General features: G+C 39.3%; 1 protein-coding gene and 1 pseudogene across 1 annotated transcript in view; one reads left to right on the plus strand and one right to left on the minus strand.

The window, feature by feature from the left end:
- The window catches only part of LOC142112116 (uncharacterized), a 177,455-nt gene that overhangs the window by 102,724 nt on the left and 52,686 nt on the right, over positions 1–22,045 (minus strand). The window contains exons 4-7 of the mRNA XM_075193953.1: positions 14,587–14,612; positions 13,241–13,317; positions 12,777–12,872; positions 8,500–8,755 (exon numbers count right to left, since the gene is read on the minus strand). Coding sequence (XP_075050054.1) covers positions 8,500–8,755; positions 12,777–12,872; positions 13,241–13,317; positions 14,587–14,612 — 455 coding nt within the window. The remainder of the gene's footprint in view (positions 1–8,499; positions 8,756–12,776; positions 12,873–13,240; positions 13,318–14,586; positions 14,613–22,045) is intronic.
- On the plus strand, positions 772–2,564 carry LOC142112080 (uncharacterized; annotated as a pseudogene).

Genomic DNA, 22,045 nt, shown 5'->3' on the forward strand with positions numbered 1-22,045 from the left:
ACGTTCAGTTTCATCATCTTTACCTATCACTGTAAGTTCCGTTCCTTTCCGGACAAGTACCGGTACAGAAACCATTGTGGATCAGGGGACTTCTCTATCAACTGTTCCTTATTTATTCCAGTGGCAATGAGTGATATATCAGTCTTGACACCATCCACTCGGTGTCTCACTGGACTCGCTCCTGCACTTCCTACTCTACGGCCTCTGTAACTCTATTCCTGGGTTCTCCCCAGCCAGTGGACATCTCACAACCCTCTGTCTGCAGCCAAGTCTGTCCCAACAGTGAACACCGGACTTTCGGAGCAGACTCCGGGTTTTGCTGTACTGGCTGGAGGGGTTCCTAACAGTTAGCACTTCTGCCTCACAGCACTGGGGTCATGAGTTTGATTCCCAACCATGACCTTATCTGTGTGGAGTTTGTATGTTCTCCCCGTGTTTGCGTGGGTTTCCGCCGGGTGCTCTGGTTTCCTCCCACACTCCATAAACATACTGGTAGGTTAATTGGCTGCTATTAAATTGCCCTTAGTCTCTCTTGGTCTGTGTGTGTATGTTAGGGAATTTAGATTGTAAGCTCCAATGGGGCAGGGACTGATGTGAGTGAGTTCTCTGTGCAGCGCTGTGGAATTAGTGGCGTAATATAAAGAAATAGATGATGATGATGATCAGGGGTGCCCATGAGTCCATGGGGACCCATGTCATCTGATATATACTGTATTATTGTCAGTCTTGATATTATTCTGTATGTTTTTGTATACCTGCATAAGTGTTGGAAATTTACTAATCTTTGATGTAATGTGTCACACCCGGTGATTTATATCTATCACGTTTATTCAGAAATAATTATTTTCTTTATGTTCTGTTTTGAAATACCAATAAAAAAACTTGACTAAAAAATGATCATTCTTTTGTGGGCTATTTAGGATGACGTCCTGACTGATATTAAAATAAAAATTATAGAGGGAGAGGAAGAGACGTATGTGAGGGGTGATCAGCAGTGTAAGGAGGAGGAAATCCCTACAGATATCGGCACAGGTGAGTAATAAAATGTATTACAGTAAAGAGTCATATATTTTGTTTATTGAGTCATTACAAGAATTCCAATTATGACTGCATCTAAGCAATGTGCTTGATAATGCGCTTTTATAGTTGTAATGAAGTGTTCGTCAATTGCAAATTGAAATTAAACAACTGAACAACTCGCTCATAGTTTGAAAATTTTGGGTATTGTAATCTGCAGCTCAATGTCCTTCCTTACATTTATTTTACTTTCAGCAGATGGATGTAAACGCAAGAATATCTTGGGGGAGCAACTGATTTTATCTACAGATTTTGAAATGGAAGATAACAACATTACTCAAGATTCTACAGGAGAGAACCCAATTACCCTAAATATATATCCAATACTTTACAGTGGAGATAAATTATCTGAACTCTCTAATCATGAGGAATGTAATCCTGATAACATAGATATTGTTACACATCGTACAGCTCATACAGATGATACATTATTTCCATGTTCTGAGGGTGGGAAAAGCTGTACAGTTAAATTATCTCTTCATAAACATCAGAAAAGTCACATAGCTGAGAACCCTTTTACATGTTCTGAGTGTGGGAAATGTTTTGTATATAAATCAAATCTTGTTGAACATCGGAGATCTCACACAGATGAGACACAATTTCCATGTTCTGAGTGTGAGAAATGTTTTGTACAGAAATCAAAACTTATTAGACATCAGAGAACTTACACAGGTGAGAAACCGTTTCCATGTTCTGAATGTGGGAAATGTTTTACACAGAAATCAAAACTTGTTGAACATCAGAGAACTCACACAGGCGAGAAACCATTCCCATGTTCTGAGTGTGGGAAATGTTTTGTATACAAATCAAATCTTGTTGAACATCAGAAAACTCACACAGATGAGAAACCATTTCCATGTTCTAAATGTGAGAAATGTTTTGCCGTAAAATCAAAACTTATTAGACATCAGTGAACTCACAGGTGAGAAACCATTTCCATGTTCTGAGTGTGGGAAATGTTTTTCACAGAAATTAAAACTTGTCAAACATCAGAGAATTCACACGGGAAAAACCGTTTCCGTGTTCTGAGTGTGGGAAGGGTTTTGCACAGAAGTCAAACCTTGTCAAACATCACAGAACTTACACAGGTGAGAAACCATTTCCATGTTCTGAGTGTGGAAAATGTTTTCCATGGAACTCAAAACTTATCAAACATCAGAGAACCCATGCAGATGAGAAAACATTCCCATGTTCTGAGTTTGGGAAATGTTTCGGATACAAATCAAATCCTTTTGAGCATCAGATAACAAACCATATCCATGTTCTGAGTAATGAAAATGGTTTACAAACAAATCAGGTCTTGAATATCACATAGGAGAAAAGCAATTGGACATGAAACAAGGAGCTGCAGTACTCTTTATATTGTAAAAACAGTTGATTTTATTAATGTAAATTAAACTAAGCATAATATATTTACATAGTTTATACACAAAATTTGATCACTCATGTGTGGAACTATTTTATCTACCAGATATCGTCCACACTGTACACAGTACACAGTTAAAGTTAAAGTTACCTTGATATATTGGGTACTGAGTAATATATAATTCTGGCAATGGGTTGGAGATATAATGTGGGATCTGAGACACTGTTACAGTATGTTTGTTCATACTCTCTAATTGAAGGTGTGAGTTCATATAATAATCCTGTAATCTGTAATACTTTGCCATTGGGGATTGATTATGAATCTTGAAAAATGTGTCCCACGGTCTAAATGCAATATTGTGATGTCATTTTTGTACAAAAGCTCTCATTTATATTGTATGCCCATGGCTAAGTGGGTCAAGATGTGTCTACAGGGGTGCAAAACTTTGCTCCATCTTATGGGGATCTGAAATATAAAAGTTCAGTAGTATTGACTCTTTTCATTTCACCTTTGCAATAAGACTTGTTCAGAGTGATCCCGTTATAGTAAGTCAGACTAGTGCAGGGATTGTTCTACAAGCCTGGTCAGTGATGGGCTCCATTTGTCACAGTGTCTCCCAGCCTCTGACACTGCACAAGTGAAAATTTTAAATGAGTGATGTGCCAGGGTTAATAATGGTACAGTGAGCCCCCGCAGCCACATAACACTACCCAACCCCCTGTATCATGCAGATTCACTTCCTCTATACATAAAATAACTAAGCAGAAGATAATCAGCCATATTGTGCCTGCCTAGTGAAGCCACTGACAGTACACATAGCAGAGACATCAACAGCTTCTTACATTTTATAAATTCTAATTTTCCAGCAGTAATTCAGGCGATACCCAAGGGAGAATTAATTAGGGACAAAATTGTTCTGATGATAACATCTATGCTCAAAGATCAAATGAACTGAAATCTAGGCTTGTACGAAAAGCAGAAAGGTCAGTGAACAGCAAATAGCCAATATCTTCCAGAAACATTGGAACATCCTAAAGTCTGATGATGACCTCTAAGAAGTGTTAGAGGATAGGATCTCTATGACATGGTGTAGATCTAAGAATTTGGGGTTTCATTTAGTCCACAGTGTCTCACCATTTGAAAAGAGAATTTCTAATAGACCAATGGGTTTTTTCAAATATGGCGTGTGCCGGGCATGCCAATTTATGATACAAACAAAGGAGTATAAAGATCGGTTCTTGAGAGTTAAATCAAAGGATTCATAAATTGTAGCTCTCCGAATATTATTTACTGCTTAACCTGCCCCTGTAACTTAAACTATGGTGGCATGACAGGCAGGTCACTCAAATATAGAATTTTGGAGCATGTAGGCAACATAAAGAGAGTCAAGAGAAACAAAGATAATTTAAAACAACTAACATATGTTGAAAGGCACTTTATGAAGTGCCATGACTGTGATCCAAGATCACTACAGGCCTTTGTCATGGAACAGATCAAGATGGGTTTGAGAGGAGGAGATCTCCATCAGGAGCTCAAGAGGGAATCAAAGAGAATTCTCCTTTTGGATTGTTTAGCTCTTATCTGATACAGGGCAACTCAGTTATGATATAATCATGATAAACATTTGACATTCTTATGATTCATATGAATCCACTAATAAAAACTGTGTTTCATTTATCAAAGGTGATTGCTAGATATGGAAAGCAATTGTTATACAGAAAGGTAATTACTTGCAAACTAATAGATTAGAATGTATAATAGATATTTACTAATGGCATCATTTGGCATTACATATAGGTAATTATAAACTCCACATATCATTGTGTTCTCATTTTTTACACAACTTATGCACTTTCATTTTTGGGCTATTATTACATTTTATTTTTGCTATCCACTCCATTGAACTCATCTGTGTCAGCAGTGTTTCACAGTCCTGATTTACAGCTCGATCTTGCTCCAGCACCTTCCCTTGTACTGTGTTGCTCTCTAGCTCCAACTCTACACAGTCCACATCTGGTATTATACCATCCTCTACTCTGCACTGCCAATCTGTTATACTGGTGAAGGTTGGTACTGCATCCTGTTGCAAACTCCATATACCTGCTAAATTTGGTCCTGGTGCATCCTGCATCCCAGTTGCCATAGAGATCTCACCTCAACATCTCATTGCGTAGTCCTCTGTGGTGCCCACTTACCTGAATTAAGTTACCACTACTCGAGATTAAGCCTTGGGGACAACCGAGCACCGGCAAACACATCTGGTTCTATAGGAAAGGAGGTTGCTAAAGATGAAGCTCTCATCAACGACAGGTTCTGGTAACTGGTAGGGTGACTTGTGACAAAGTAAAAATATTTATATTGTGACTATTGTATCGCTGGAAATAGTGTTGATGAATGTGTGTTTTATTCCTGTACATGTCCGATACATCATTTTTGTATTAGCTTCTCAAGTCTTGTTTTTGGGATAAATAAGAATGTTTAGAGAGCTATGTTTATATTTGGATCAAAACTCTCAAAATTCATATCATGTATAGTTCTGTTTAAATTCAAGCCAAAACTTCATTTCAGAAGTTAATTTTTTTTTTATTATAGAAAAGTTTTATTTAGATTTATGCCTTATTTTAGTTTTTATAGTATCATAAACAAATCCGTTTAATATTGAGTTCAAGCCTCGTTTTGGAGCTCAACATAGCTGTAAGTATTAGCTCTGCCATATTCCAGCCCACGTCTCGTTTTAGTGCTTGAGGTCTTTATGTTTTAGCCCTGTTTCCATCTAAGTCCAAGCCTCGGTTTGGAGCTGAATGTGTTTGCGTGTATTAGTTTTCTTTTATTTAAGTCCAAGCCTCGTTTTGGTATTTTTATGCATTAAATCTGTTTCTAAATCCAAACCTCATTTTTGACTCCATCTAAAAGAATGCAGCCTCACTTTGAATTTCCTTCAAGCCTCATTGCGAGTTAAGCGAGGACTTCCGTACAGGATCTTTGTCTCCACGGCGGCACTTTATTGGCTGCTATACACTTTAAAAAGTCAGACAATTAGTAACATTGAGAAAGACTCAAATCTGAGGAGTCAAAACGCGTTGGTCACTGTGGTGATTCCTCGCTGACCAGGACGTTCACTTGGTTGGTGATTGGAAGGAGACTTCCGGGACTAATTTCAGCTTTACCTTCCTCCGTGTCTATTCATGTGAGCTTTGTGGTAGGGTCATCCACCCTATATTTATGTAGATGGTACCTATTTGTGCACCAGTTTTTATCTATATGGAACGTGAGTGTATTTTTAAATATTTGGTATCGGTGTAATAAAGAATAATGCAGTAGATATTTTTAGGTCTTTTTTCACATTTCCATATTGGGAGCTATATACTGAAAGAAGACTTTATGAAGATCAATGTAGAGAATACAACGCAATAATACAAGAAGCTTTTAAGGAAGCACATTATATAAGGGGGTTACCCCATTCACCTACACGTGGTTCACTGGTTTCCAGAGACAACTGCACCACTAGGAACTGAACACCAGTTATTGTACAAGAAAAATCGTTAGTCTTTGGACTTTAATACTCTTCTGGGTGGAGGATATTTAAGTGTGAACATACTACACTATGTGTTATATATCATCCAGCTGGGAAGTGTTGCTTTTTGAAGACTTCCACTGGTCTCTTAACCTACATATACTTGTGAGCGCCCAAGCACATATATAATATATAATAATTATATATATATATATATATATATATATATATATATATAATTATTTATATTATTTCACACCAAACCACATATACTATGTGTACCAGATAAATATAAATTATTTTGCTTATCTGTACAGGTTCCTGTTGGCTCAATATTGCTTGTCTAGTTCACACCATACATAGATATAAAGAATGAGAAATCCCATATAGTATCTTTTCATAAAAACAAATTTATTGAATAATATAAAAATTGCACATTCACAAAAAATAAAAGAATCAAAGTCTTATCTGTAATCAAGGTGTAATTATACCAGTACTCACTGTCATTAATCACCACCAGGGGCAGGCTAGGTTGGGGGGCACCTGCCCACCGGGCCGGTCACATAATGGGCTACCTTGGGCTGGATCACTTAGCCACTAGCCTTTTTTTCCCTTTAAAATGGTCCTAATAGGCTGTTGAATCGAGGTTTCCCCCCAGGGCTAAAATTTGCCACCCCTCCCCTGATCACCACTCAGTGGAGTCAGAAAACAAAAGATTGAATTACTGGTGGTTCAATTCCAATATTGGATACAGAGAAAGTTTGAGAAATATATCACATGTAATGACCTCAACACGTTTCGTCTACTAGAGACTTTATCAGGAGAACAAATTCACCTATATGTGCATTTATTACTTATACTATAGCTGGTGGCCATATTGCACATGCACAGTTCATATTCATCAGTGCGCATGCGCGGCTTGAGAATTAAGTGCAGATCGTTCGTGATTGCACCAAGTAAACACCTAGGAATGCCTCACATTACCTGTAAAATATATCAGAAACAGAGGCAGAGGATCTAAGAGACCTCATATATGTGGCTTAACAATTTCTTACAAATGGCAGCCATAACAATTCCGTGCACGGCACCAGTTAGCTTATTGTGGTGCACACCTGTCTCGTTCGCAAATTAGATAAGGGCAACATAACCCATATACACAGCCACAACATTAAAACCACCTGCCTAATATTGTGTAGGTCCCCCTCCCCTTGTGCCAACAAAACTGTTTTGACCATGCGAGGCATGGACTCCACAAGACCTGTGAAGGTGTCCTGTGGGATGTGGCACCAAGACGTTAGCAGATCCTTTAAGTACTGTAAGTTGTAAGGTGGGGCTTCCAAGGCTTGGACTTATTCTTACAGCATATTCCACAGATGCTCGAATGGACTGAGATCTAGGGAATTTGGAGGCCAAGTCAACACCTTGAACTCTTTGTCATGTCCCTCAACCCATTCCTGAACACTTTTTGCAATGTGGCAGGGTGCATTATCCTGTTGAAACAGTCTACTACATTCAGGGAATACCGCTGCCATGGAGGGGTGTACTTGGTCTGCAACAAAGCTTAGGTAGGTGGTATGTGTCAAAGTAACACCCACATGAATGCCAGGACCCAATGTTTCCCAGTAGATTATAATCTAGAGTATCACAATGCCTCCACCGGCTTGCCTTCTTCCCATTGTACATCCTGGTGACTTCTCTTCCCCATATTAAACGATGCACACGCACCTGTCCATCCATGATGTAAAAGGAAATGCGATTCATCAGACAAGGCCACCCTCTTCTATTGCTCCATGGTCCAGTTCTGGCACTCACTTGCCCATTGTAGGCATTTTGGTGGTGGATCAGCATGAGCTCTCTAACCGTTCTGTGGCTACACAGCCCCATAGGCAGCAACCTTCGATCCACTGTGTGTTCTGACACCTTGCTATCATAGCCAGCATTACCTTTTTCAGAAATTTGTGCTATAGTAGCTCTTCTATGGGATCGGACCAGCCAGGCTAGCCTATGCTCCTCATGCGCTTGGGTGCCCATGACCCTGTCGTTGGTTCACCGGTTGTCCTTTCTTGGACTACTTTTGGTAGGTACTAACCACTGCATACCGCAAACACCCCACAAGATCTGTCGTTTTGGAGATGCTCTGACCCAGTCATCTAGCCACCACAATTTGACTCTTGTCAAAGTCGCTCAGATCCTTACGCATACCCATTCTTCCTGCTTCCAACACATCAACTTCAAAAACTAAGTGTTGACTTGCTGTCTAATATATCCCACCACTTAACAGGTGCCATTATAACGAGATAATAACTGTTATTCACTTCACTTGTCAGCGATATTAATATTGTGGACGACTGGACTATATATATGTATTATATATACACACACACATGGATCAATTGTTTAATTTACATTAACAGTTAACTGATTTCACAATATTTGGAGAATTGCGGAAAACTTGTTTCATTTCCAATTGCTTTTATCTTGTGTGAAATTTTTGATGTTCAAGTTTAAATTTCTGTGTAAAACATTTCCAACATTTTCTCACCTGTGTGACTTCTCTGATGTTTAACAAGATTTGATTTCTCTGCAAAACATTTCCCACACTCAGAACATGTATACGGTTTCTCACCTGTGTGACTTCTCTGATGTTTAACAAGATTTGATTTCTGTGTAAAACATTTCCCACACTCAGAACATGTAAACGGTTTCTCACCTGTGTGAGTTCTCTGATGTAAAACAAGATTTGATTTCTCTGCAAAACATTTCCCACACTCAGAACATGTAAATGATTTATCACCTGTGTGAGTTGTCTGATGTCTTAAAAATAAATATTAAAATATTAAAAATATTAAATAAAATAAATATTAATAAAATATTAAAAATAGATATTAAATATTAGATCTGTGTTTAAGTCAAGTTTGTTGTAGGTGTACAAGATGGACATGATAGGAAATGATAAGAGAGCTAGTTGACCTTATGCTAGTGGTCAGTGGATTTGTCCTGTAGAAGGAGAAGAAGAATGATTTTGGAGCAGGATGAGAAGCAGCAGGAAAAGAAAGAGTACACCGAGTAATTCATAGTTCACCAAGGCGTGTTAGAGAGCGGTGTAACCTTTCAGAGAGGCCATTTTGTATGATGACCTTAAAGGTGTTTTGGCACAAATGACAGCTCACAGTCATGTTGTTACTGGGCTTGAGAAATGATTTGCCAGATTGCAATTTTGTTTGCAACTGGTTCTGTTCAGCACCAGTAATGGGCATGGCCAAGGCACACATTGCATGCATTGGAGTGTGCTTCTGAAATCACAGGGCAAAAATACCCAAAATATACATTTTCCATGTGATGATTCTGAATAGCAAGACATAAAAATAGAGTTTCCCAGAAGAGCCTTTTTCCCGAAATAGATAAATAGAGGATACATGTGCACAAGATATAATAAATATAAATCCTTGTGTATGTAAAGCTGCTGCAGTCTCTTTAGATAAACATAGAATACTAAGATCTTACATACGACATATACATAAATGTATGTAAGATCTGAGTTCTAATTGGATTCATTGATGGCCCTTACTGATTGGCCAATATACTTTTAGATTTCCAAGCAGAATTTGGGCTCCATCCTTCTGAAAATATTTCACTTGGAGGCGGAGAAACGCGTCACGTTATAGAGTTGTTGGTTGTACACACAAACACTGTGGCCGCTGTTGGGATATCTTCTTATGGCAGACTTATAAGCGCTGCTCTTTCAATGACCGGAAAACTGAAAACTATCATCAGGAGAGAGGTGACATCCAGCAATTAACTCCTAGTTATTGCTTCAGAGCTATTTGAGAATGGAACAATGTTAATGGGAAAAATATAGACAGGACAATCTCTGTCTCTTCTCTCATATCTCCAATTTATTGCAATATATTATTCCTCTGGTGTTAGTGAGAATCATACAATAAATGGAAGTAAATGTTCCCTACAGATTGGATTGATCGATATTGAAATGTGAATATCATCATGTAGTTACATATATATATATATATATATATATATATATATATATATATATATAATATATAAATGCTTAGTGGCGTCTGTGTGTGGAAAAAAAAAACAAGTTGCAGCGCCACCTTCTGGGCAGAGTTATACACTGACCTACTAAATTCTTAGTGTGTGTGGGAAAAAAAATTCAAAAAGGGCTGAAATTTGGTAGGGCTCAAACTTATTTTCGTGAGGTAATTTTACCTCATGAACACACATTGAAAAGGCCGCTTGCATCGGGAACTAACGCTCTTCCCCTGAGGAGGCCTGGGCTAGGTCCAAATGCATGACAAGAACCTTTTTAAGACCTTAAGTAGCTTGATTTGACTAGAATGCATGAGTATCATGCACGGGTTAACTTGTATATATATATATATATATATATATATATACACACACACACACACATTTATCTATCTAAATATTTATGTATATTTATGTATATATATATATATAAAACCAGTCATTTTTCCTTCCTTGATTCCCACATGCGTGAATATTGCGCCAGTCTGCTCTATATGAGCGATTCCAACAGGGCAACATGTCTGCAGAGTTGCTGTTATTAATGTATTAAGTTAAGTGCTACTTTTTATCACATAATGTATTGTGTATTGGATTCTCTAATTAATCATTTAGAGAAGTATTATCAGTATAACCTATAATTATGACTCACCATAAATGAAGGCATTACCTGGCCTTTCATTCCTCTTCTGTGTCTTCCTGCTTCCAGCTGGATCATCATCATCATTTATTTATTGATCATGTTCAGGAGAACTACCAGTGGTAGTTGTGGTAGTTGTTAGTAGAACAGGTACAGGGTATCCGGCCTCTATAACTCTCTTTGTGTGATATTATTTCCCACCTGCTGCACTGTGTCATTAATTCTCATTAAAGGATCATTTAATTTACATACATATAATTTTTTAACTCTTTTTCTGTCTTTCGTCTTGTGCATTATGAATACTTAGTTAGATCTTTCTTAATTGATTAAATTACACATTCCTTTAGTTGAGCCTACCATACTCCCAGCTATACTACTAGGTATCCACCACTTTACCATCTTATTTTCCTTGACTATTCCCTTGTCCACTCTCCTCTTCTTCCTGGGGTACTCTCTGTATACTCCACCATGTCCTCGTACCTTCACCACATTATCTTAGTGTTTTCTGTCTCTCACACCTTCTACCCCAACATCTTATCCCCCTTCTACCTCCTTTTGTTTTAACTTTTTATTTGTAACAGCAGATAGATATCAATATACAGCACAACCGTACATGTTGTTGACATTAAATAAGAACCAAGGTTATACAATCTAAAAATCGGAGAGGAAACAAAAAATGAAATAAAACAAAACAAAGCAAAAATACAAATGACTATAGAAATATAGATTATATTCTATGTCACATTCCAATTGGTAGTTGGGAATTAACGGCCTACGTGGTGAGTGTACAAGTGAGGACTTTTCCCGTACCAAAGATAGACCATGTAAGGTTGGATATATATAACAAATAGAAAAAAAACTGCTGTTTTATTTTTTAATTTTTTATGATGAGGGGGAGAAGGGAGAGGGACTGGGGTAGAGGTGGAGGGATTTTCCAAATTGGAAATACATCTCCTACCTCCTTTTCTTAAATCTTTATAGTAGAAACTGGAGCTTTACATAAGATCTGAAACCACTTGATTCCCATTTCCCAATATACATAATCATCTTGTCACTTCAGCCCCAGCTGACAGCCTCCATTACTGTCCCAATCAGGAAGGAGTGTAACCCATATTCTGCCACTGACCCCCCCAGCTTCCCCATGCACTGTCTGACAATAGATATAAACTGAAAGTGATACAGAAAAGCTGATTGTGCCGAGATAGGATTACAGTTGCAATCCCCCCATACAAAGGTATGTATCTGGTCACTAGTATTTGGATATATTGTTATCCCCATTTGGCACATATAATTCCCACTCTAGAATCCAAGACTTCTCCTGCGCTGCCCCCCTTCACTGGAACGACCTCCCTCGCTCCATCCGTCTCTCACCCAACCTGTGCTCCTTCAAACGGGCACTTAAAACTCACCTGTTTCTTAAGGCCTACCAACCATCCACTTAACCTCTCATCTCTTCGGTTCTCCCCTTTGCCTCACTGGCTCCCTTCTGTGCCTGATTCTGTCCACCCTCCCTTAGGATGTAAGCTCGTATGAGCAGGGCCCTCTTTCCTCCTGTCTCCATACCTGTTCTTCCACTCCGTCTCTACTGTATTTGCCTGCCCGGAGTTTACGAAGTATTGGTATTTTATATTTAATGTTCTGTACTGTTTTGCCCTGTATGGTCTACTGTTTGTACTGTGTACGGCGCTGTGGAAACCATGTGGCGCCTTACAAATAAATGATAATAATAATAATAAAGACTCTGTGGATTCATTTGGTTGAAGTATATGGATTTCATAATATGGTTCTGAATGAAGAGTCAATGGACTAAAACTACAGGTTCATAAATATATATCCAGGTGGGCTCCATGTGCCTCTTTTGGACTACAAATTGTCTGCTGGACTATATCCTGGCCAGTTACCCCCTCCCTTAGTGAGGACAGGAAGTCTGGAGCAGCTGGAGCCCCTTTCACAACATAAATGTATAGAAGGGATTGAAACAAGAAGTTGCTATTCATCATCTGGGATTAAGCCCTGCAGTAACCATTTTGCTACTCTATTGTTCTCTCTAGGACTGTGTCAGACTACTATGCACTAGACCAGCTGGGGGGAAACCCATGTGGGGATGACTTCTCTCCACTCCCATATCCAACCCCTGATTTGGGAGCCAATGGCATTCTGTATGGACTTGGGATAACCTTACAGGACGGGATTTCACCTGTGGGTATTCTGAACTGTTTAAAAAGAGCCTGCAAGGAGACCAAGGGTTGTTTATTGGATATCCTGAGCTTGGTATTGAAGATCTGTCTCCTACCAGCTCCAACGTGTGTCCTGATTACAATTTTACATCTAGGCACATCTCTGGCTGAACATCGTGCAACAGTATAACTCTGCCCCAATGGAAGCTGCTTGTGAGTCTGCACATCTGGGGGTAAATGTATCAAGCTGAGAGTTTTCCAGCGGGTTTGAAAAGTGGAGATGTTGCCTATTGCAACCAATCAGATTCTAGCTTTCATTTTGTAGAATGCACTAAATAAATGATAGCTAGAATCTGATTGGTTTTTCAAACCCGCCGGAAAACTCTCAGCTTGATACATTTACCCCCTGGTGTGCCTACAGGAGTAGGGTGACAGGGGTCCAGGCTGCTAACATCTCGGTAGTGAACATAAGGCCGGGAGGCCAGGACCAGCAAGCCTAGAAGTGTAGAAATTGGAGGAATCTGGAAGACCTGAGTACTGAGCTATTGTGACAAAAGCATCAGGACCAGAGACTTTTTTACAACTTAGCCCGGCCAAAGAAATACTGTTTAAACATATGTAACGGTTCCTCATATCTTTATCTGGGGATGTGTTGGGGAGGTTTTTAGATGTTGGCTATTTAATATAGTTATTGTGTTACAGTTGTGTTTGCACCTTCTGTAATAAAGGTACTATTATAGCTACCACTCCTCTTTGTCTGCGTGATCCAAAGAACACCAAGGTACCAGGGCTACTCTGTGGGCCTTGACTCTAATGCCCTGGTGTCCTGACACTGATCATCAAAATCTGAGGAGCATGACTGTCCCAATACTATCCCCATTCATTATAGGTTTTCATAAGACGCTGGTCTCGTCACATGAAAAGAAAAATGTCCAGATAGTGGATAACTGACTTGATTCCCATTTCCCCCCTTAGCACCCACTCTTTTAAGGAGGTGAAAGCTTCAGGAAGATGCCTCTCACAGAATAGCCGCATCAAGCGAGGTGTATGATGCAGAACATGTCTCCTTACTGATCCCATTAGTCACCGAATCTTTCTTTGGAATTGACAAATGATGAATCAGGCTGAATATTCTGGGCTTTGTTTTAGGGACCATTTACAGTGCATAATGCATGGCTGACATCAAATATCCGTACAGTTTCAACTCTTTGAACTCCCTATAAGGAACTCTAAAAACATTCTTAAACCCATTCTCCAATAATAATGCTGCCTCCCTGTCTGGATGTCTCCTAAGTCAGGGATGCTTTGTATCTATATTTAATTTGTTATGTCTTTTTCAAGCAGGTTTCCCATGCCTGAACTGTCTTCCGATGTTGAAAACACTTAGCAAGCGGCTGCCCTCCACCACAGCTGAACATTCATGTCTGAGTATGCATGGGGCCACATACATTAGTCATCAATAAACTGCCAGCATGTTCCCTTTCTTGCTCCTACCAACACCACAGCAGGCCCAGGAGAAGACCACTGCCAACCCATTGCAGGAAATCCCAACCTCATTTATAGCCACATGAGACATCCAGACAGCAAGAACTTGTAAAACATGCCCATATTCAGGGCATAAAATAACGTTTCTCCCCTTCATTACTTCTCTCACATACAATACCTTTCTGAATTACTTTGAAACCCTTTCCCACATCAGCACATGAATTTGGCTGTTCCCTAAGTGATTTCTCTGATATTTAACAATTTGGAATATGTGTAAAACATTTACCACATTCCGAGCAAGAATATCTCTCCTGTATGACATGGTCTTTCTCCTGTATGGTGCGCAACAAGAAGTGAATTATGTGCTAAATATTTCCAACATTCTGTAATATGGTTTCTTCACGGTATGACTTCTCTGATACTTAAGAAGTAATATTTTAGGAAAACATTTCCCACATTCTGAGCAGGACCAAGATTTACCTGGAGGAGGTGGGAGGGCAGCCATAACCCCTGAGCTGCCTTAACCTTAGACCTCACCTACCTTTCCTTGAACAGTCACAATTTGTGTTGGTCAAATAGGCTGAACCTACTAGGAAAGGTGTTTGGGCTGATCGGGGGGAACTCTTGGCAAACTGTGCATGGTTTGAGTGGATTGGCAATTGGATTAAATTGTCCTGATTTTGCAATTGGTATTAATGACAGGTATTGCACAGGTACTGGTCCCAGTGTACATCTATTTTGCCTAAGAGAAGCTGACTTGTACAGTCAAACAAATAGCTACAATAAAAAGTGTAGCATCCCTCTCTCTCTGTGTAGTGAATAAAGCTCTTTTGAAATATGCCCATAGCAAGGGAATTTCTTATCCACATAAATATCTAGTTATTGCTACAGTAAGAAGAAAAACACAGACACAATTCTTTCATTAGAAAATGTATTGCATGGAAATGGTAAAATAACCACATGCACAGTGTACACATAACAACATATACAACAAAATCATAACTAGTACAATAAAGACATAATGGGGCTTATTCAGAGTTGGACGCATTTGCGCACCAAACGTACGTTGGAAATAATGTACACAAAAAAGTGGAATTACTCATTGATGTTGAGTCTCAAGACGCCTGCAGCTCAAAAACAGTTTCTTTGTGACCAATGTAGGTCTGCCCCCCCCCCCCTGATACAGTGGGGTGTAGATATAAAATGTAAATAAAAATGGAAATGTCAATTACGCAATACTCAATCAGCAAATTAGAAACAGCTAAATAGGGCTGATAGTCATCATCATATACCTGCACCAAAAATCTGATACCTGCATGAGGTTCGAGCCCTAAAAGGCGTATTTGCAGATGTTATGTTACAATTACATGAACTCACCCATACTGTGCTCAGCCCATGCATGCTAGTCCCTGCACATCCTTATTCTGCTTTTCCAGACAAAGGCGGACGGATGTCAGCGATATAAATAACTCTATATATGGACATATACTTTCTGGATTTTGGAATCATTGCAGTATGAAAATACACATCTTATGCAAACAATGACGTACGTCTAACTCTAAATGACCCCCAATATATACATTTCCTTTATACAACGATGGTAAAGATATTTTGCATTCCCCACTAGAGCAGATCAAGCTCCACCTAGTTTGATGTCTATGTACTGAAATACCAGCTGTGCGATGTTTTGCTTGTTTGTTCCACCTTCAGATTGCTTTATTTTATCTTGTACACATCATCCTGAAAATGATACTACAAGCATTTATTTTCTTAGTAGCCTCCTTCTGTGATTTTAGCCATGTATTTATAACATCAGGGAGAGTGGATTATTTTCTTGCCCCAGGATACAACATAAAGCTGCTCACTGGGTACAATTATACAGAAAGCAGAGCAGAGCAACACAAACACACAGCTCTGCCCCGTGGTATCACCACACGCGTTAAACGTACAGAGGGAAACCAGGACGTAAAAGTTGTGTATTTACTAAAACTTGGAGTAAAGCCTATACAAGCCATTAAATACATGTGATGGTTGGAAACCCCTTTAATTATGCTTCTGAAAGGATTTTATTTTATACAGGGCTTTGTCACTAAAAACAATACATTGGGTATAGTGAAACCACCTAAAAAGCCTTGACATAATTGAGATTAAAGTTGCATTATCAAATCATCATCATCATCATCATTTATTTATATAGCGCCACTAATTCCGCAGCGCTGTACAGAGAACTCATTCACATCAGTCCCTGCCCCATTGGAGCTTACAGTCTAAATTCCCTAATATATACACACACTCACACAAAGACAGACAGAGAGGGAGACAGACAGAGACTAGGGTCAATTTTTGATTGCAGCCAATTAACCTACCAGTATGTTTTTTGGAGTGTGGGAGGAAACCGGAGCACCCGGAGGAAACCCACGCAAACACAGGGAGAACATACAAACTCCACACAGATAAGGCCATGGTCGGGAATCGAACTCATGACCCCAGTGCTGTGAGGCAGATGTGCTAACCACTAGGCCACTGTGCTGCCCAAATAATTGTTACATATTACCTTTTTGCCCCATTCCAGCTCCAGGGTCTGCTCTATGCAGCCGCTTTTCCCGGGACACCTTCGTTTCTGGCTCCTCCATGTACATATGGCTGTGGCAGTGGCTTGTGAGCAGGAGGTCCAATTAGAAGCCACAATCTCCATGACTGCAACTCCTGATTGATCATCCTGCTTACTCATACTTCTATTTCGGGGAGATCAAAAGGGGGCGGGGTGAGTCGATTGCATAATTTGGCCCTGCGCCAAAATGTCAATTTAGTCAGAGCTGTGAGATGAACCACGGAACCACGGGAAACACTTGTGCATGGAGCAGGCCCCGGGGCTCCAGAGAGAGGAGGAGCAGGTGAGTAACATGATAACATGCAACAATTAGGTGGTAATGCAGATTTAGGTGCTCCTCTGCTGCAGCATATCACTATCATGACAGTGTATTGTCTTGTCATCACAATATTCAACAGAAAAGGACTTTTAAAGAATATATATACATGATAGGGCACCAGCATACACGTGTACAGCAGCTGTAGCAGTTAATAGATTGGAGAGAACATGAGGACTGGAATATCCAAATCAGTTTAAGACAAAGAATAAGACTCTAGAAACACTGTATCTACTTAATCAGGGAATTTATTTTACATCTAGATAACATTTAACATGTTTCATTCCTACAGATTAAATTTTGTTGTCTCTGAGATACAAAATGAATAATGAACATCATGGGAATTACTAAACAATTGGTTATTTTAATAAAAGTATAATTAATTATGTGGTAGTACAATGTAAGGAATGTGAAGAAAGTATAATATCATATAAAACACAAGGCATCGGAAAGTATAGAAAATATATATTATATTTGAACTTGGAAGTTTTATATATATATATATATATATATATATATATATATATATATATATATATATAACTCTTGGGAAAATGCGAACTGTCAGATACTGTACAACAGAATAGGATTATATTAAATTTGAACACACTGGCAGAGTGATTGCACAATTCTGATCTTAATAAGATGTAGTTAGTAGATTTTACCATACCCTGTGGCTGGTTTCCCATCTGTGTAAAGATTAACCCTTCCAATGCTGCGGTGCCAATTGGGTTAACCCCCCAGTGCTATGTGCTGAAGGTGCAATGTATTTTAAAGTGTATTTTAATAAATATATAAATGTAGATATTGGCGCTGAAAGGGTTAGCCCAGGAGTAGAAATGTATAAAGTGATATGTGTGTTTTTAAAATGTTATTTCAAATGTGTATAAAACAAAAGAAATTGCTTCTCACCCCACTGCTGGTCCAGTGAGGATCGGAGCTCAGCCAGAGCTTTAATTCCTCCACTCCGGTTCCCATTTGTAAGTACAGGATGACTGGAGTGTCGGAGGGGTCTCCAATCCCTGATGGTACAGTGGGGGCTGCAGGAGCAGCCCCTGGATAAAGTAGGAGCCTGGAGCTCTCTGTGTGTAAACTCCGCTGGCAGCTGTAGTTCAGTGGCTTCTGGAGGAGACTTGCAGAGGCGCCTCCTAGATTCACACATGAATCCAGGAATCCCAGTCTGCAGAGCACCATACTGGAGCTCAAAGAGCCTGGGGACAGCTGGTGGCAACACTATTCTCCTACAACTCATGTGCAGTTGGCATTTACAGTCGGTGAATATCTGCTGACAGGTGACACCAGTAGAAGTGGTCAGTAATAGCCAGATACAGACAGTAAGAAGGAAACCCAACTAAACTGTTTAAGATCTCCCTCTCCAAACACTGGGTAGCAGAGTAAGCCCATCCAGTCACAGTTTATAACTGGTGGCAAGCAATTTGATAATGCTAGGGTTTTTTTTTTGGAGAGCCAAGTTACTCAAGTGAAGAGCTCCTTCCACACAAGGGAATGCAAAAGATGGTTAACTACACCGCAATGTCCAAGGTAGATCTCGAAATCCTGTGCAAAGCAAGAAAAATTGTACAGTAAAAAGTCATCATCTGCTGCACCATGATTTGGGTCCTGTCACTTTACCGAATTTCAGGACGGTGTTGGAGACAGTGATCTACACTTGCAGGTGTTTGGAATGATTTCTAAACTCCATGCTTTGTCCAAAAAGGAGTGGGTCAATTATTTGGTCCTTACAATGCAAGGGCGTGCATTAGAGGCCTATTGTGTATTGAACCTAGATGACTGTGCAGACTCTGATGTGGTAAAGAAAGTTCTCTTTAAGTGCTACATTATTACCCCAGGAACCTACTGGCAGAAATGTGAGGATCTGGCAGAAGCCTTCTCATCAACCATGAGGAATTTGCTAACCAGCTGTGGCAGTTCGTGATGAGATGTGTGAATGGATCTGGTGTCAAGACCTGGGTGGATTTAAATGGTTTAATTTGCAGGGAGCAGTTGTCTCGCCGTTGCACACAGAGGGTAAAAAAATTGGTACTGGACCACAACACAATAATATTTGAAGTAGCGGACCAGTTGGCAAATCAAAATGTAGTGGTTTGGCCACCCTGGCAGAAGCGCCAGTCTAGCAGCCAACACCAAAGAATTTTATGAATTGAAGAACATCTCTCTGCTGTTATAATATCAGCAGGAAATAGCTGATAAAGTGTGCCTTCCATATTGTTAAGTTGTCAAAGTAATATTACTTGGCAGATCAGAAAATCTATATAGGGAAAACCCTTCTAAGTGTGATATAAGAGAAAGAGGGCATCAAACTGGAGGAATAAAATATGTACATTCTTGATGCACTTGGATTAAATAGCAGATCAAATAGAACAGGTATACATGTGACAACTGGGATTGTACTGACAAAAGATAGTACTTGTGACAGTTCATATAGTCTGAAACCTGAAAATAAATTCAAAGGTTCACATAAATGTGGCAGGTGTAAAGCTTGTCCTTATATGAAAAAAACCTATACAGTCATAGATAGGTATGGTTCTACACATATGATAGACAACTTCATAACGTGTGATACTCAGGGAGTTGTGTACCTACTCTCCTGTCCATGCAATAAACAGTATATGGGGAAGACCAATCGCCCACTGAAACAGCGCATTTTAGAACATGTTGGCTGCATTCGGAACTTTACACGTGATAAGGAACGAATGAGAAACATAACACCTATTGCCAAACATTTTCATCTGACACACAACGGTGACTTTCGTTTGCTCACTGTCACAGGAATTGAAAGCATAAAAATGGGCATTAGAGGTGGAGACCAAGACAGAATACTCCTGCAGACAGAAAACAAATGGATATTTCTGCTTAATTCTGTACAACCTCTCGGCCTCAATGAAAATAACAGCTATGCCTGCTTTCTGTGATATTCCTCAAGTGTTACTGCTTCAGAAGATTATCGTCCTAATTACTGGCCAGAATGGCCTATGAAAAGGAGAAACATTTTATCATTCTCTCTTGGGCAATCCAGCAACAGTTCCAACCTTCCTGGTGGCATTTCTGGAATTTATTATAAGCATTCTTGATATCTTAAAAAAAAATTTCAGACAGGTCTGTGACTATATGAACTGTCACAAGTACTATCTTTTGTCAGTACAATCCCAGTTGTCACATGTATACCTGTTCTATTTGATCTGCTATTTAATCCAAGTGCATCAAGAATGTACATATTTTATTCCTCCAGTTTGATGCCCTCTTTCTCTTATATCACACTTAGAAGGGTTTTCCCTATATAGATTTTCTGATCTGCCAAGTAATATTACTTTGACAACTTAACACTATGGAAGTCACACTTTATCAGCTATTTCCTGCTGATATTATAACAGCAGGAGAGATCCAGCTTATCGCATTCCCGTTATTTAAAACAGTCTGCATGTTATTTGTTATCATTATTCATGATCTATACTGATATTCAGTAGAAAAAGTGATTACTTACCATGTTTAACATCATCCTTATCGCTGTCATATTAATCCTTGGTCTGCAGGATCTTATTTCAATCCAAAATGCTCCAAGGACAGGCATTGGCTGGCTCATCTGTCTATCATTATTTCTCCTCCTCTGATTCGATACCCACAAAGGATTCCCCTGTGGAGAGACCAGCTGTCTCTATCAGCCTATGAATGGCCTTCCCAGCGTGTGATGTCACGGTAATCCCATTCACTATTGGCTGGACAGTATGTCAATCGTAGCATCTGATCCCACTGGCTGAACATAACGGTTCTTAGCTACAATAGGGGATCTTTTGTTAGCCAGATAAAAATAGCTCAGCTGCTGAGACTATTGTCTTTCACGGAGACTACACATAAGCTCACTCATATCAGGGAACTCTTTCAGTACCACAGAGCTGTTACTGGTAATGAGCTAATTACATGTGGTATAGCTGACAAGGTCATACATTGCAGGAATTGCACCAGCCTTATCATAGATGCACCTAAATGTATAATTGCTGTGAACAGTGTCTACTATAGAGACTGTCAATTGTTTTATATCAGGGACTTTTTCTGGTAACATAGAGCCATTACTGGCAATGAGCTATCTGCCTTTATTATTGCTGACAATATTACACAGTGCAGGAAGCACACCAGCCTCAGTATAGATGCGCTATGGTGTAGTGCTTCATACTGTCAATAATCCAGAATAAGCCTTGTATTTAAAACTTACCAATAGCATCACACAAGCTAAGACCTTTTTGAGCTAGGGGGTTCCCCTTATTAAATTCACTAAGATCCAGTACCTTACTCCGTTATCTGCCTGCTACATTTGTTACAGTGGTGACTAGAAGGCTTGTAACACCAACACAATAAGAGACACGGTTCTCAATTACTCTTCAAATCATTTTTGTCTTCTTACCAACCACCACTTACCAGTAAATGGTTTGCTAAAAAAGGTTTTATACAAGATACTCTTTGTATCCACCAGACTATTTCCTTATATAATAGATCCCTATCAGTTGGTGTTTTTGTTTTTATCACACGTGTGTATGTGTGTATTTGTAAGTTATTTTAATATATTTCACCTTGTTTTCCGGGAGGATGTCATTATTAAACAATAATCATTAAAAGTTATATTTTAATTAACATAAGGAGTGCTAATTTGTCCTTCTAACATGAACCTCTGTTCATTATTCGTTCTGTCCAATTAAAGCCACGGAGCCAGAAATATATTGAAAGTATTAAACTGTTTAATGTAGTGGAAAACACAGTCCATGTGATGCAAGTTAAACACAGGCCAGATCAGTGAATAAA

The sequence above is a fragment of the Mixophyes fleayi genome, assembly GCF_038048845.1.
Source record: "Mixophyes fleayi isolate aMixFle1 chromosome 12 unlocalized genomic scaffold, aMixFle1.hap1 SUPER_12_unloc_2, whole genome shotgun sequence".
NCBI classification, from domain to species: Eukaryota; Metazoa; Chordata; class Amphibia; order Anura; family Limnodynastidae; genus Mixophyes; species Mixophyes fleayi.